The sequence below is a fragment of the Ranitomeya variabilis genome, chromosome 1 (assembly GCF_051348905.1).
Source record: "Ranitomeya variabilis isolate aRanVar5 chromosome 1, aRanVar5.hap1, whole genome shotgun sequence".
Taxonomy (NCBI): Eukaryota; Metazoa; Chordata; class Amphibia; order Anura; family Dendrobatidae; genus Ranitomeya; species Ranitomeya variabilis.
The window spans coordinates 66129570-66143015 of NC_135232.1; the positions used below are offsets into that span (position 1 = coordinate 66129570).

The 13446-nt window shown below is 41.8% G+C and overlaps 1 protein-coding gene across 2 annotated transcripts in view; it reads right to left on the minus strand.

Annotated features, from left to right (window-relative positions):
* Positions 1-13446, minus strand: part of LOC143805334 (phospholipid-transporting ATPase ID-like) — a 159292-nt gene that overhangs the window by 70535 nt on the left and 75311 nt on the right. For both annotated transcript variants that reach the window (XM_077284563.1, XM_077284572.1), the window contains exon 3: positions 6096-6154. In XM_077284563.1, the coding sequence (XP_077140678.1) occupies positions 6096-6154 (59 nt within the window). The remainder of the gene's footprint in view (positions 1-6095; positions 6155-13446) is intronic.

Below are 13446 nucleotides of genomic sequence, written 5' to 3' on the forward strand. Positions count from 1 at the left end.
ACGACCTGCCTTTATCTGACACGTAATTCCTCACCTCACCATATCCTTTGCCACTGTTTTATCCACTGTTTAACCCTACACCTCCCTGTGTGGAGTATTCCCCTGTAAATAAACCTGTTAACCCATCACTGCATCCCGCGTTCCTGCTAGAACCTTACACTTCCATGACAGATGATATTGGGGGAGAGAAAGACCCAGCCAGCTAAATTTTAACAGCCTCTCATCTTACTTGGTGGGGGGATAAGTTGCCGCCCTAGGTGCTTGGCAGCGGCTCTCTCAGACAGAAGACAGCAGCGCTCAGCAATCGAGCATGTGCATGGAGCCGCCAGGAGAGATAGCTGGCAGACCTCCGTCTCATCTAATGTGTATTGTCGAGCTTAGTTTTCAACCCCAAAAAAATAAGTAAAGCACAGAATTTGCAAAGTTACTATTTATATAGATACTAAAGGTGAAATTTTATTTAAAAAAAATGAAAATTAGCATAAAGACAAAAAAATATATATATTTGCTTTTGAGCGAGTCCTCCTGGCGGCTATTGCTGCTCATGCACCGTCTATTTACTGCCAGTCGCCCGGTGCTGATTTATATAGCTACAGCTAACATTTACACACAGCTCACGTCAATCATCCGATTGCATGCCCGGTAATTGCCAGGTCCCACGCTGGCAGTGCCCTGTGCTCTCGGGCTGTGTATCAAGCAGGAGGAGCTGTCCGGTTCCCAGGGCACAGGGAAATTATGGCGATAGCGCTGTTTATAGCATGTGGATCTCGGAATATTTCACTGGCAGAGAATTACAGGACCCTGCGATGTGCAATCAGATGTTAACTGTGTGGGAACGGTCACCATACGTCCGGTAAAGCACTTTTTTTTGGAGGAGGGGGGAATAAATATTATGCTCGGTGATGATGGCAATGGAGTAATAATGGAAAAAGAAGCTGGAGAAAAAAAGAACATGGCGCAGATGCAAAAAGTCCCGATAAAGAGGAATAGTAAATAGTTAAAAGTAATTAAAGGTAAAACTAAGGAAGTGACATTCCCCCTGAGCTAAAACGATCTCTAAGGCTATGTTCACACGGAGTGTTTTCAGTTGGACAAATCCAATGAGTTTTTAAAGCCAAACCACATCAGGAAACAGTTCTTTTTGGGGAGGTTTAGAGGAGTCCTTCTTTTCCGAAAGCAGTTTTGAAGAGCTTTGGAACAGTTATTTTTTTCTTAAAGAGGTTGTCCCCTTTCAGTTAATGAAATATATATAGTACAGTATAGTATATAGTATATATTCATATATGTATACATAGCGGTAGGTCGGCTCACTCAGCTGCTCACAGAGGCAGCCACAGGAACCCTTTCTGTTTAAGTTTCAACTGGTTTATTGAAAAAAAGGCGCTGCATAAACCAGTGCAAAATTAGATAAACATACACAACCCTTCTGGTATAACGGGAAAACAAAATGACATACAGTACAGTCTGTGTGGCTGCTGGGATCCGCCCGCTCAGGGAAAAAAACAATGTTCAGCTCTCTACAGTAACATGAGCACAGCTCTGGAGATCTCATCTCCAGATACACTGAATGACTCCAAAGACTCCACTTTTAGCTTCTGGACCGCACCCTGGGGTGGAGCTATGGTGAAAAGTCTCCCAACCACTCTTTAGCTGTTCACAAAAACCCAGCTCTTAACATGGCAGATTAACCCCTCTCAGCACTTACTATGCTGGAGCATTTTTCCAGGTTCATATCACTGAGGCTAACATCCTGAGAGACACATATCTCCCCTCCAGTACTTTACCAGTGACCTTCTCACAAGGTCATGTCGACAGCACTGCAGTCAATCAATAATCTCAGTGACTCTGAGCTGATTGGCTGCCGTGATATCAATGTGAATTCAGCTCTGTAGCCAATACCAGACACCGGGCGCGGTGGCAGTGACTCGCGGGTGGACCTGACAAAGGTGAGTACAGCCCGGATTGCTAATAACAAACTGCACCCATGGAAGAACATTATCTGAAAGGGGACACCCCCTCTAAGCATACTTTTTTAGCAGCCTTTTGATTTGACAGTGGCTAATTTGGAACAGATCCTTCAGGAGACGCTTCAAATTCGAAACAGAAACTTTTTCTCTCCTAAAATTTGTTTTTCAGAAAAATAAAAGAGGCTAAGAACTCTCAATATAATCTGAAAAGTGGATTTCCCATAGAAATAAATAAGAAGAGATTGTCAATCCTTTTCGTAGCAGTTTTGGAAGAGGTTTTTAGATGAAATTCCCCCCCAAAAAACTACTAAAAAACTCAGCGTGAACTTAGATTAACCCCTTGGTGACAGCCAATTTGGTACTTCATGACCAAGCCAATGTTTACAATTCTGACCACTGTCATGTTCTGAAGTTATAGCTCCGGAATGCTTCAACGTATCCCACTGATTCTGAGTTAGTTTTTTCGTGACATATTCTACTTCATGTTAGTGGTAACATTTCTTCAATATAAGTTGCGTTTATTTATGAAAAAAATGGAAATTTGGTGAAAATGTTGCAATTTTCAAGCTTTTAATTTTTGTACCCTTAAATCAGAGAGTGGTGTCACACAAAGTAGTTAATAAATAACATTTCCCACATGTCATCTGTACAACAGCACAATTATGAAAACATTGGGGTTTTTTTTGTTAGGAAGTTATAAGGGTTAAAAGTTGACCAGCGATTTCTCATTTTTCCCAACAAAATTTACAAAACCATTTTTTTAGGGACCACCTCACATTTCAAGTGAGTTTGGGGATGGTCAATATAACAGAAAATGCCCAAAAGTGACACCATTCTAAAAACTGCACCCCTCAAGGTGCGCAAAACCACATGCAAGATGTTTATTAATCCTTCAGGTGCGTCACGAGAACTAAAGCAATGTGGAAGGAAAAAATGAACATCTTACTTTTTTCACAAAAAATTTACTTTGGACCCAAATGTTTACATTTTCACAAGGGTATCAGGAGAAAATGGACCACAAAATTTGTTGTGCAATTTCCTCAAATGTGGGGAGCATGGCAGGGCTCAGAAGGGAGGGAGCACCGTTTGACTTTTTGAACGCAAAATTGGCTGGAATCAATGGTGGGTGCCATTTCGCATTTGGAGAACCCCTGATGTACCCCTAAACGCTGGAACCCCCCCCAATTCTAACTCCAACCCTAACCCCAACACACTCCTAACCCTAATCCTAACCATAACCACAACCCTAACCCCATCAAAACCCTAACCCTAGCCCAGCCCTAAACCTACTCTAACCCTAGCCCCAACCCTAGGCCTACCCTAAACCTACTCTAACTCTAGCCCCAACCCTAGCCCAAACACTAACCCTAGCCCAATCCTATCCCTAACCCAACCCTAACTCTAGACCCAACCCTAACCCTAGCCCAACCCTAACCCCAATGGAAATAAATACTTTTTTTTTATTTTATCTTTACCTAACTAAGGGGGTGATAAAGGGGGTTTGATTTACTATTTTTTTTATTTTGCTCACTGTGATGGGGTCTATCACAGTGATCAAAATGAACCAATAGGAAAAATTTCCTATTGGTGCCTCCATTTTCTTCCTGGAAGAAGATGCAGACAGCAAGGGGATGCAAGAGGGTCCAGGGACACATGAAGTACCGGGGGGCTCGGGGGACCTAATTTCTCTCTCCTCTGATGTGCTAGATCATATCAGAGGAGAGAGAAATTAAATGGGAAATCAGACTTTTTTTTTGCGGTTGCCACTCTTCCGTGAATAATGGTGATCGCAACACCGGAGTCGGTAAAAACCAACCTGAATCATGTTCTCTGGGGTCTCAGCTACCCCTGGTAGCCGAGACTCCGAAGAAGTTCTGACACTGGGGAGCACTATAACCTTATTTCTCAGCGCCATTAAAAAGCGGCACTGAGGAATAAGTACCCTTAACTGCCGCCGTTAAAAGGCGTATCGGTGGTCGTTAAGGGGATAAGATTTTAAGTGATTGCCATGTAGGCACCACCCATGTCTCCCAGTCTATAACCCATCACTTGTTAGCAAACAGTAGTAAAATGCACCAAATTTATTAAGTAATGCAATACCTCTTACAGGGCATCTGTCAGTAGCACCAACCCTCCCAAAACCATCTATATGGGCATTCAGAGCATAGAAAGCTGAATAAATGATGCCTTGATATCTGCAATCTGATGTCTTGTTCCAGAGAAATCTACGTTTTTCTTAATATGCAAATGAGCTGTTAAGATCTATAGGTCGGACATAGATCTCTCTGAGAATCTGCCTCCAGAGCTTATTATAAATGAAAGGGGCCATTACCAGTATGAGACATGTAATGACTGACAGTCTGCTCTCCTCATCTGTAACTGGGAGACAGGACAATTTATGACTGCTCTGCTTTGTTTTATGTGATTAGTTTCTATGGCATAGATTTTGTTTTAGAAATTTTCATAAATATGACCCTGTAAGGGTCCACAGGGGCGCTCGGCACTTTTTGAACGTTAAAAACATTGGCAAAGTACAGAAAGGTTAGATTAGGAACTTCCCAGAGCAAGAAAGCACTTTGGATTGGGTGAAAAAAAAGGACAATGGTTTAGAATCTCCTCTAATGTGGCCTCTGGATTACTGGAATTTGGGTGTAGTAGTGTCCTGCTCTGGATACTATCACCTCCTCGTGAGAAGCGGCTCATGGCTGCACTGCACAGGCGTCTAATCCCGGTCATCAATCCTCCACAAGTATGCCTGGTATTAGCGGATTTCCCCGCCCGACATGCACGGTTTCATGATGTAGCTCCATGTATTAGAAGGCTGTGTAATTACAACAGGTAGATAAATAATTGTATAAATAATAATCCTCACATAGAGCCTGTGGCCTGAAATAATCTGCTTAAAACCCGGCAGTGCCGTTCGGATGCCTTTTAATAACTAGCTTTTAATTAAGAGGCGTCTTACTCCACGGAAAAGAAAAACATTATATAACTTGCTTCTATGGATGATTGTGGAGCACATGCCCCCAAACAGAACCATTAAAGTATCTACCCACATGTCAGACCACGAAAGGGGCACAGTGTGCGCTATTTTGCATTAATCTAGGGGTAGAAAGGAGCAATTCAATTTGTGTTGCCCTAGTGTGGCATTCTGTCCGGTCCTCCACGGCTGGTGGTCTTCACTGCTGAGCCCGGCATCTGCAATGTCATGAAGTGTCTCGAACCCGTGATGTCATATCGTCATCTGGCCTAGTAAACACCAAGGATGTGGGAACAAAAATGAAGACCGGCTGCCACGGACGACCCAACTGGAAACCAAGCCGAGAGCTAGAGTGGTTTTACGGATGTATAATAAAGGTGACCTATCATTAAAATATCGGATTGTTCGGGTCCAGCTCCCCCACTCCACTGATCAGCTGAATGGGGGGCTACAGCACTCTAGTGAATGAAATGCCCACTCATTGCCAGCCTGCAGAACTATAAAGTTGGCGGCGACTGTGCCTGGAGCAGCAATTTATGGCAGCTTAGTACCAGTCAAATAACTAGGACTCATCAGAAGTACCTGCTACAACCACATTAAAATGTATGGTGCTTTGTCTGGTAAGAAACAAAGCACCAAAACCTTAGCTTGGTGTCAGATCCTAAGGGTAAGCCATCAACATTAAAGACCCAGAAATCCCAATATAAAGGCATTCCCATTTTGAATGGGAAGAGGACTTAAAAGTCCTACAATTTGGAGTTCCTACATTTGTTTCTTTCCTCTGTGGTTTTCTGCTGTGTTTCCTATGTATCAGCCTTTACTATAGAAATGGAATTATACATAATAGAAGCCAAAGGGTAAAATCCGCAATAATTCTACATCTAAGATTGGCAAGTTTTGAAGTTGAATTTTCATAGAAAGATTAGAGGTCACACCCTGATACTATAAATTCATGGCTACAGTACACGTACACCAATATATACTTTAGATTTATATTTATCTTTAGCCACAGCTCCTGTGTAGATACAGTAGGCAAAAAAATGGAAAGCGCATGAAAACTTTACACAATTATGATTTCAGTAAATGGCAGAACCTTTGAGCATTTTGCTCAGTAAATCTCCCACAATGATTCCAGATCACGAACTCACCGCATACTTGAATTTGAGGTTGAATTCCCGGTCATTTGCTCGCAGACGCCTCTCTTTTTCTGCAACAGGGAAAATAAAATTATAAAAAAATCCCTAAATTTAAACAGTGAAAAAAAAAATGCACTAACACTTTCCATGGTTGCTCAGTTTCTAGCTAATTTGCCATTTCATGTAAAAGCTAAATCAGTATAAATTGTCTAAGATAAATTGTGTTTCACTTCTCACTTTTTGCACGATTGCTATCAGTAAATAGGTTCATAATTTTTTACATCCAAAGTCAACATAACTCTTTTTTTATACTTCTCATGGCTGAAGCTTTGTTACAATTGTATCCATTATAAACACATCTGAAGATGAAATCTTTCTCCTGCCCCGATAGTTTGTCCCAATGTTTCAGTGTCAATGAACTATATCAAGCAGTTTATCTCACAGGGAATTCTCTATGATGGATACAACTGTAGCAAACCCTCAGCATTGAGAAGTATTAGATCTCCGATGGCCTGTAAAATATTGGGCATCCCTGGTCAAAATGAGTGCTATTGTGAACAGATAAGCAAGATGAAGATGAAATGATCTCTAAAAGGCCAAAAGTTAAAGATGACACATTTCCTTTACATTTTAGCCCCCACCCCAAGATAGATAGATAGATAGATAGATAGATAGATAGATAGATAGATAGATAGATATTATATTTTACAAATTACGAAAAAGAAGAATGGGCCAATGCACAAGTTTGGGCACCCTTGGAGATTTGTGTGCTCAGATAACTTTGACCAAGGTTTCAGACCTTAATTGGCCTGTTAGGGTTATGGCTTGTTCACTACCATCGTTAGGAAAGACCATGTGATGCAAATTTCCCAGCTTTTTAAAACCCAGCCTCCTCCAACCTTGTGCCAAAAACAGCAGCCATGGGTTCTTCTAAGCAGCTGCCTAGCACTCTGAAAGTGGAAATGGTGAAGAAGGCTATAAGAAGATAGCAAAGCATTTATAAGTTGTCCTTTCCTCGGTTCAAAATGTAATTAAGAAATGGCAGTTAACAGGAACAGTGGAGGTCAAGATAAGCTCTGGAAGACCAAGCAAAATTGGTAGGATTGCTAGAGAGGCAAATCTGAACCCCCGATTGACTGTAAACAGACCTTCAGAAAGATTCATCCGACTCTGGAGTTGTGGTACATTGTTCTACTGTTCAGAATCATCTGTACAAATATGGCATTCATGGAAGAGTCCTCAGAAGAAAACCTCTCCTGCATCCTCGCCATAAAATTCAGCGTGAGAAGCATGCAAAATACATCTAAACAAGAGCAATAAGTGGAAAAGCAGAAAAAACGGCACCAAACTGTTGACTGCAGTCTGAATCAGTCCTTAATATACAGCATACCACCTGATAATGAGCTAGGTGGTGCCTGAAAAATGTGTTCAATGTGGAAACAAGTCCTGTGGACTGATGAGGTTAAAATATAACTCATGCTTTGGGGTTGTGTTGCAGCCAATGGCATGAGGAACATTTCATGGGTAGAAGAATGGATTCAATGAAATTATAACAAATTCTTGATGCAAACATAACATCTGTAAAAAAGCTGAAGGTGAAAAGAGTATGGCTTCTACAAATGGATAATGATCCTAAACACACGTCAAGATCCACAATAGACGACCTCAAAAGGTACAGGCTGAAGGTTGTACAATGGCCCTCACAGTCCCCTGATCTGAACATCATTGAAATTCTGTGACCTCAAAATAGCAAAGGATGCAAGACGACCCTGGAATCTCAGAGAACTGGAAGAATATTACAAGGAAGAATGGATGAAAATCCCTCAAACAGAAACTGAAAGACTATTGTCTGGCTACAAAAAAGCATTTACAAAAGTAAAAGTACAGTATATATATATATATATATATATATATATATATATATATATATATATATTGCATAAAATAGAAAGGAAATGTATGCTCTTTAACTTTAGACCTTTCAGAGATCATTTCATCTTCACCTTGCTTATCTGTTCACAATAACAGTAATTTTGATGACGGGTGCCCAAACTTTTACATGCCATTGTATATAGGTGTTTTGCCCTTGGAGGTAAATAAGAATATTACAGTTTCTGACAGCAAGCATGGAGGTTTTTTGTTCACACAAATGGCTTTGATGGGTTTTGGCTGCTGCAGAATTTGAGAGGAGGAGACGTGTAGAGATCCGAATGAAACCTTTGCAGCATTATGGGCTTGAAGCAGTTTCTATTTCCTTTCGGTATGATTTTCGTCAAACCATGAACATATGTGTCCCCCTATCAGGCTACGAGGCGGCGTATTTAAAGGGGTTGTCCACTACTGGACAACTCCAGCTTAATCAATTCAGGACAGCTCCAGTACTGTGCTGTCCTCCTTGTCTACAACTTGTTTTCTGAGCCCTCATGCTATCACTAAGGCTGACTTTGCAAATCTTGGTCCGAGTGCATCCAGGAAGGACGGACTGGTCGATGGTCTCCTGACCTGAACTCAACAGCCTCAAATATACTTATATGTCGTGGTCTGTACACAGACTGTGATTTCCAGATCTGTGGAGCTAGTCTAAGGGCAGGTGCAGACTGCCATGGATTCTCTCATCTGAGAGAATGGCGTCGATTATGCAGCTGACACTCCGATCTGAGTTTGATTAGTGTAATTCAATTCTCTCAGATGAGGATAATATAGAGAAAATAATGCTTCCATCTTCGCCATTCTGTCAGTGTATGGAAATCGGACTGCACTCAGATGTCATCCGAGTGCAGTACGATGTTTTCCACAGACTCATTCACTTGCGTGTCAGATCAATACTGCAATTTTTTTTCCTTGGACAGAGTATATCTGAGGGAAAAATCGGACATATGCGCGGCCCCATAGATAATATTGGTCCGAGTGCGATCCTATGTTTTGAGAATACGGTCATCTGCACCTGCCCGAACACTGAGGGAAGGAAGGGGGCGAGCACAGAGCCAGCAGGGCGCCTATGCCACTCCGTCAGATAAAGAATGGAAACACTCCGCAGCAACAGAACATTTTTAATGGAGACTAATTATAAAGTTGCTTAACTTTGCATTTAGGAATCAAATAAACAATAAAAAAAAGTTCTGTGTAAAGATGTCCGTAGCGTTTAATAGCACGTGTTATAATGTCGGCCCGTCATTCTCTCCGGGGGAGGATTATACGGCAGCCGCTGCTTAGCTACTGTAAGAATTCAGAATGTGAGGCTGTTTACTTTAATTAAAAGTTATTGACTTAACTTATTAACGGGCAAAGTAGCGTCATATCAAAGAAATAACACAAACATGTCTATTCATGAGGGGCAGAAGTGAAATGGAGCCCCCGAAGCCAATCACGTGCCCCAATCATGTCCAAAACCACAGCAAATTCAGAACACATGAGCGTTGGGTGACCGGATTGGATTACCGACCCCTGGAAAAAGACAAGTCCAGCACAGTCCCACAAGTAAGCCCAACAAAATGGAGTTGTCTGATGCAGTGCTCTTCATCTCTAGTTAGGGACCCCCAATGTTAAGAAGATGAGACCCCCAAATGGGCGATTAGTTAATCCAGCAAATAAAGAGAGATTGTGCACAACAGGGACTACGTACCCCCAGGTACAAGAAACTCCGGCTGAGACCCCCGAGGAAGTGCTCAGGTATAAATGCTCCTGCTATGACCTGTGTGCACAGACTGCGCAGTGTAGTGGCCGTTCTCAGGTACTGCAGTTCAGCTCCCGTTCATATCAATGGGAGCCGAGCTGCAGTACCTGACAATGGCCACTAGTGTTTACTGACTGACAGGTCTGGCATAGAGTCAGAAAAAGGGAAGAAAAGCTTAATGCGCCACACAAAAGTTCTGATGCCTTCTCTCGCTTGAACTACCATTGCCATTTATGACTCCTTCAGCAAACCTAAAAATCAATACGTTCCACACAGAAGACCTCCTGAATAAAGTTATAGACCCCTGGCCAGATCTACCTTCATACAGAAATGACGCATTGCACCCTCATCTCCCCTCCTGCCACCCAGCATACAGATCCTCCACACTTGTAGACGGTGGGTTTAAGGGGTATACCCATCTCCAAGATCCAATCCCAATATGAAGTATGTATAATAATATTAGTAAATACATCCAATTAGAAATGGAGTATAGTTCTTCTGATTCGCTATGTCACTTATCCCATGTGCAGGGCATTGCACTAGTTTAGGCAGCCACGGTTACGACCACTAACAGTTAATTGTCACTATATGCGTGGTCGTAACCATGGATATCTAAGCTACCGCAATGTCCACCACATGGGGTAATCAGAAGAACTATACTACATTTCTAATAGGAGGTATTTGCTAATATTATTATTATTACACCTACTAAGATTAAAATACCCTGTTAAAGCTAGGCAGGCCTGAATCTGAAATGGTAACCCCCGTAGTACCTATACCATGTATTGGGAAACGCGCAAAAAAAAAAGTATCTCTCACAATGCGCCATATTTGTAATCAAAAACCAGGAGTGGGTGATAAATGCAGAAATGGTGGCGTGTTTCTATTATACTTTTCCTGCGATTGTTCCACTCCTGAATTACTGATGTAAAATACTGAACGTGTGAACAGGGCCTAATAGGGTACGATATGTGGAAATATGATCCAACAGGGGGCAGAAGGGAGCTGCTGGGCTCAGCATCTTGCCAATCAACAGAGCTTTTGAATGCAGCTTTGGATGTAACTAGAATGTAAATATTTACCAGATAAATAAAAATATTTAGAACGTTGAACATCCCATACAGAACGAAACTGTGCGGGTATGTGCACACAGAGGATTTTCTGGAGTCATTTGGAGCAGGTAGGCTCCAGAGATGACAGAAAAAATGCTCAAAAAATGCTTGAAAGACTCTTGTTATATTATACTTATATTGTAAAACCACTTTGCTGTTCATCTGTTTAGTCTTTTTTAGCTTTTTTTTTTTTTTACGTCAACTTCAGGTTTTGAAAATCATCTGGTGGGAAAAAAAAGAAACTACCTGTCATTTCATTACAGAGGCTCCTGATGGAGAATACGCCAAAGTTGGCACCGTCCAATCAAAAGGATACAAAACACCCCGCAGGTAAAACAAACACTTTAAAAAAATAAATAAATTCAAAATCTTTCAAAAACAATTGGAATCCAAGAAGTATCGTTTCTCCTTGCGGAGAGTGACATGTTCAGCATGCTGAGATGAGGAGACTTAAAGCCACAATGCTCTGGGAAAGATGCAAATTGTCTCTTCAGAGAGGGCTCCCGGTCAGACGCCTCCCACACAGCCAAACCAGGTCTCACACTTTGCACTGATGAGGGGCAGTACCCCGAAACATAGTGTCTGCAAAAAATTGAGATTCTGGTTTTGGTCATGTGACAAGGCTCGTTAAAGGGTCGACATTGACTTTTAGGATTGCTACTTCCAATAGTGGCGCTATAGTTCTAGTTCTCTTCCTCTCTGAAGAGACAGTTTGCAAAAATAATTGGAAAAAAACTCTTCAGAACCACTTCAAGAAACAAAAAACGTCTCCAAAAACTGCACGAAAGAAAGCTCGCCACTTTTACCCGACTCAAACAAGTTGTGCGCACATAGCCTAAAGTGATGTTCCCAGGAATGGTGGAGCGGGGGTCTCGGGGTGTGGACATACAGGACATGCACTATTCACCCCGGGATGGAGCGCACAGCCTGGAGCCGCTCCTTCCATACACTATACAGACACACCAGGAACGCCTTTATTTATAAAGAGCGCTCTTCCCTTCTCACACTCTTCACGGAGTAACACTCCACACAAAACAATCATCTCGAAACACAAAGTGTAAGAAGTTCATGGTGAGTTCCCGGAGTTCGGCGTAAACCATCAAAAGCCAGAAGTCTAAACATCAGGAAACAATGTGACAAGTGTAAGAGAAACAATGTGCTCCGCTCAGGCATCGGATCCAGCATGAGGCTTCTTATGGCACATGACTCCGTGGTCAGACATGGGCCCCAGGAGCAGAAGATAAGAAGACCATGTCAGAGAGAAGGATCGGGCAGGTGGAATTTCAACAGCCGATCATTGGCTTTCATGAGAGATAAGCCGCTGTCAGATGACTCGTCCAACCGTTATTTCATATGGGAGTTTACGGTTTCAGAAAACCTTTGTCCCTTGCAGTTTATGTAAAAAAAACCCCCAAAAACTGAACTTTTCTCACCCTCCCCAGGTCCAGCACTGAGTCTCCATTGCCGCTTCTTGTGTGTTATTTTCTGCAGCACTGACTTCACCTCAACTGCACTGCAAGCCAATAACTGAGCTCAGTGCCTCCGCACAAGATGACAAGAGCCGCTGAGCTCACTGATTGGCTGCAGCGCTGTCTACGGTATGTCAGCACTGCAGATACTAACACATATCAGATCAATGGCGGAGACTCAGTGCTGGATCTGCGGAGGGTTGGAAAACAAATTACAGCCAGGGGACCAGGGTTTTTGAAAACCGGAAAACTCCTTTAATGTAAAATCTGCAAAACAAGCAAATTGCGACTCCATGGCGTTAAACTACAGGTTCCAGCATGTCATGAAAGCTGCGCAGGCTGATTATACACGGAAATATGGGACTACTAATGTTAAAGAAGCCCTACTCCTCCTCCTCCCATCAAAATCTTTATCCTCTTAATAAATTGCAATCATATTATACAGCACCGTGTACTTACAATTGCTCATTTTCCTTCTACCCAGATAATTCTTCTCTTTTCTCTATGTAGAAACAGGAAATCTCTTGTCCCTGCATTTATCATTCCCCTCTTTAACTCCTGTCCCAGCTGCTCCTTGCTCTGCCAGGGACTTTTACAGTGACTGATGACTCACACAGGAAAAATTGACCTCCTGTTTCTACATAGGGCTTAGAAGGAATCAGTCTCTTTTTAATCACATGATGTAGTAGACCTAATGGAAAAGAGAAGAATTATCTGGGTAGAAGGGAAAATGAGCAATTGTAAGTACACACTGCTATATAATATGATGACTGTAATATATTAAGAGGATAAAGACTTTGATGACAGGAGGAGGAGGAGAGCTTCTTTAATTTACTAAAACCCATAAACAGTTACAAACACACAAAATAAACCTAAAACAAAAACCTTTACTGCCCTCTACCAAGACTTCAGTCTTTACCCCTTTGCTATATACTCAGTATATGGCAGTACTACTTAGGCAGCATTAATTGGTCATTGAATGACAATATTACATAATGATGCCAGTAGAGCACTGTGCAAATTAATAGCACTAAATAAACAAGTAAAATAATTAAAAAATACAGAAATATCTCAGGGTAGACTCATAATGAACTCATTATATAAATATT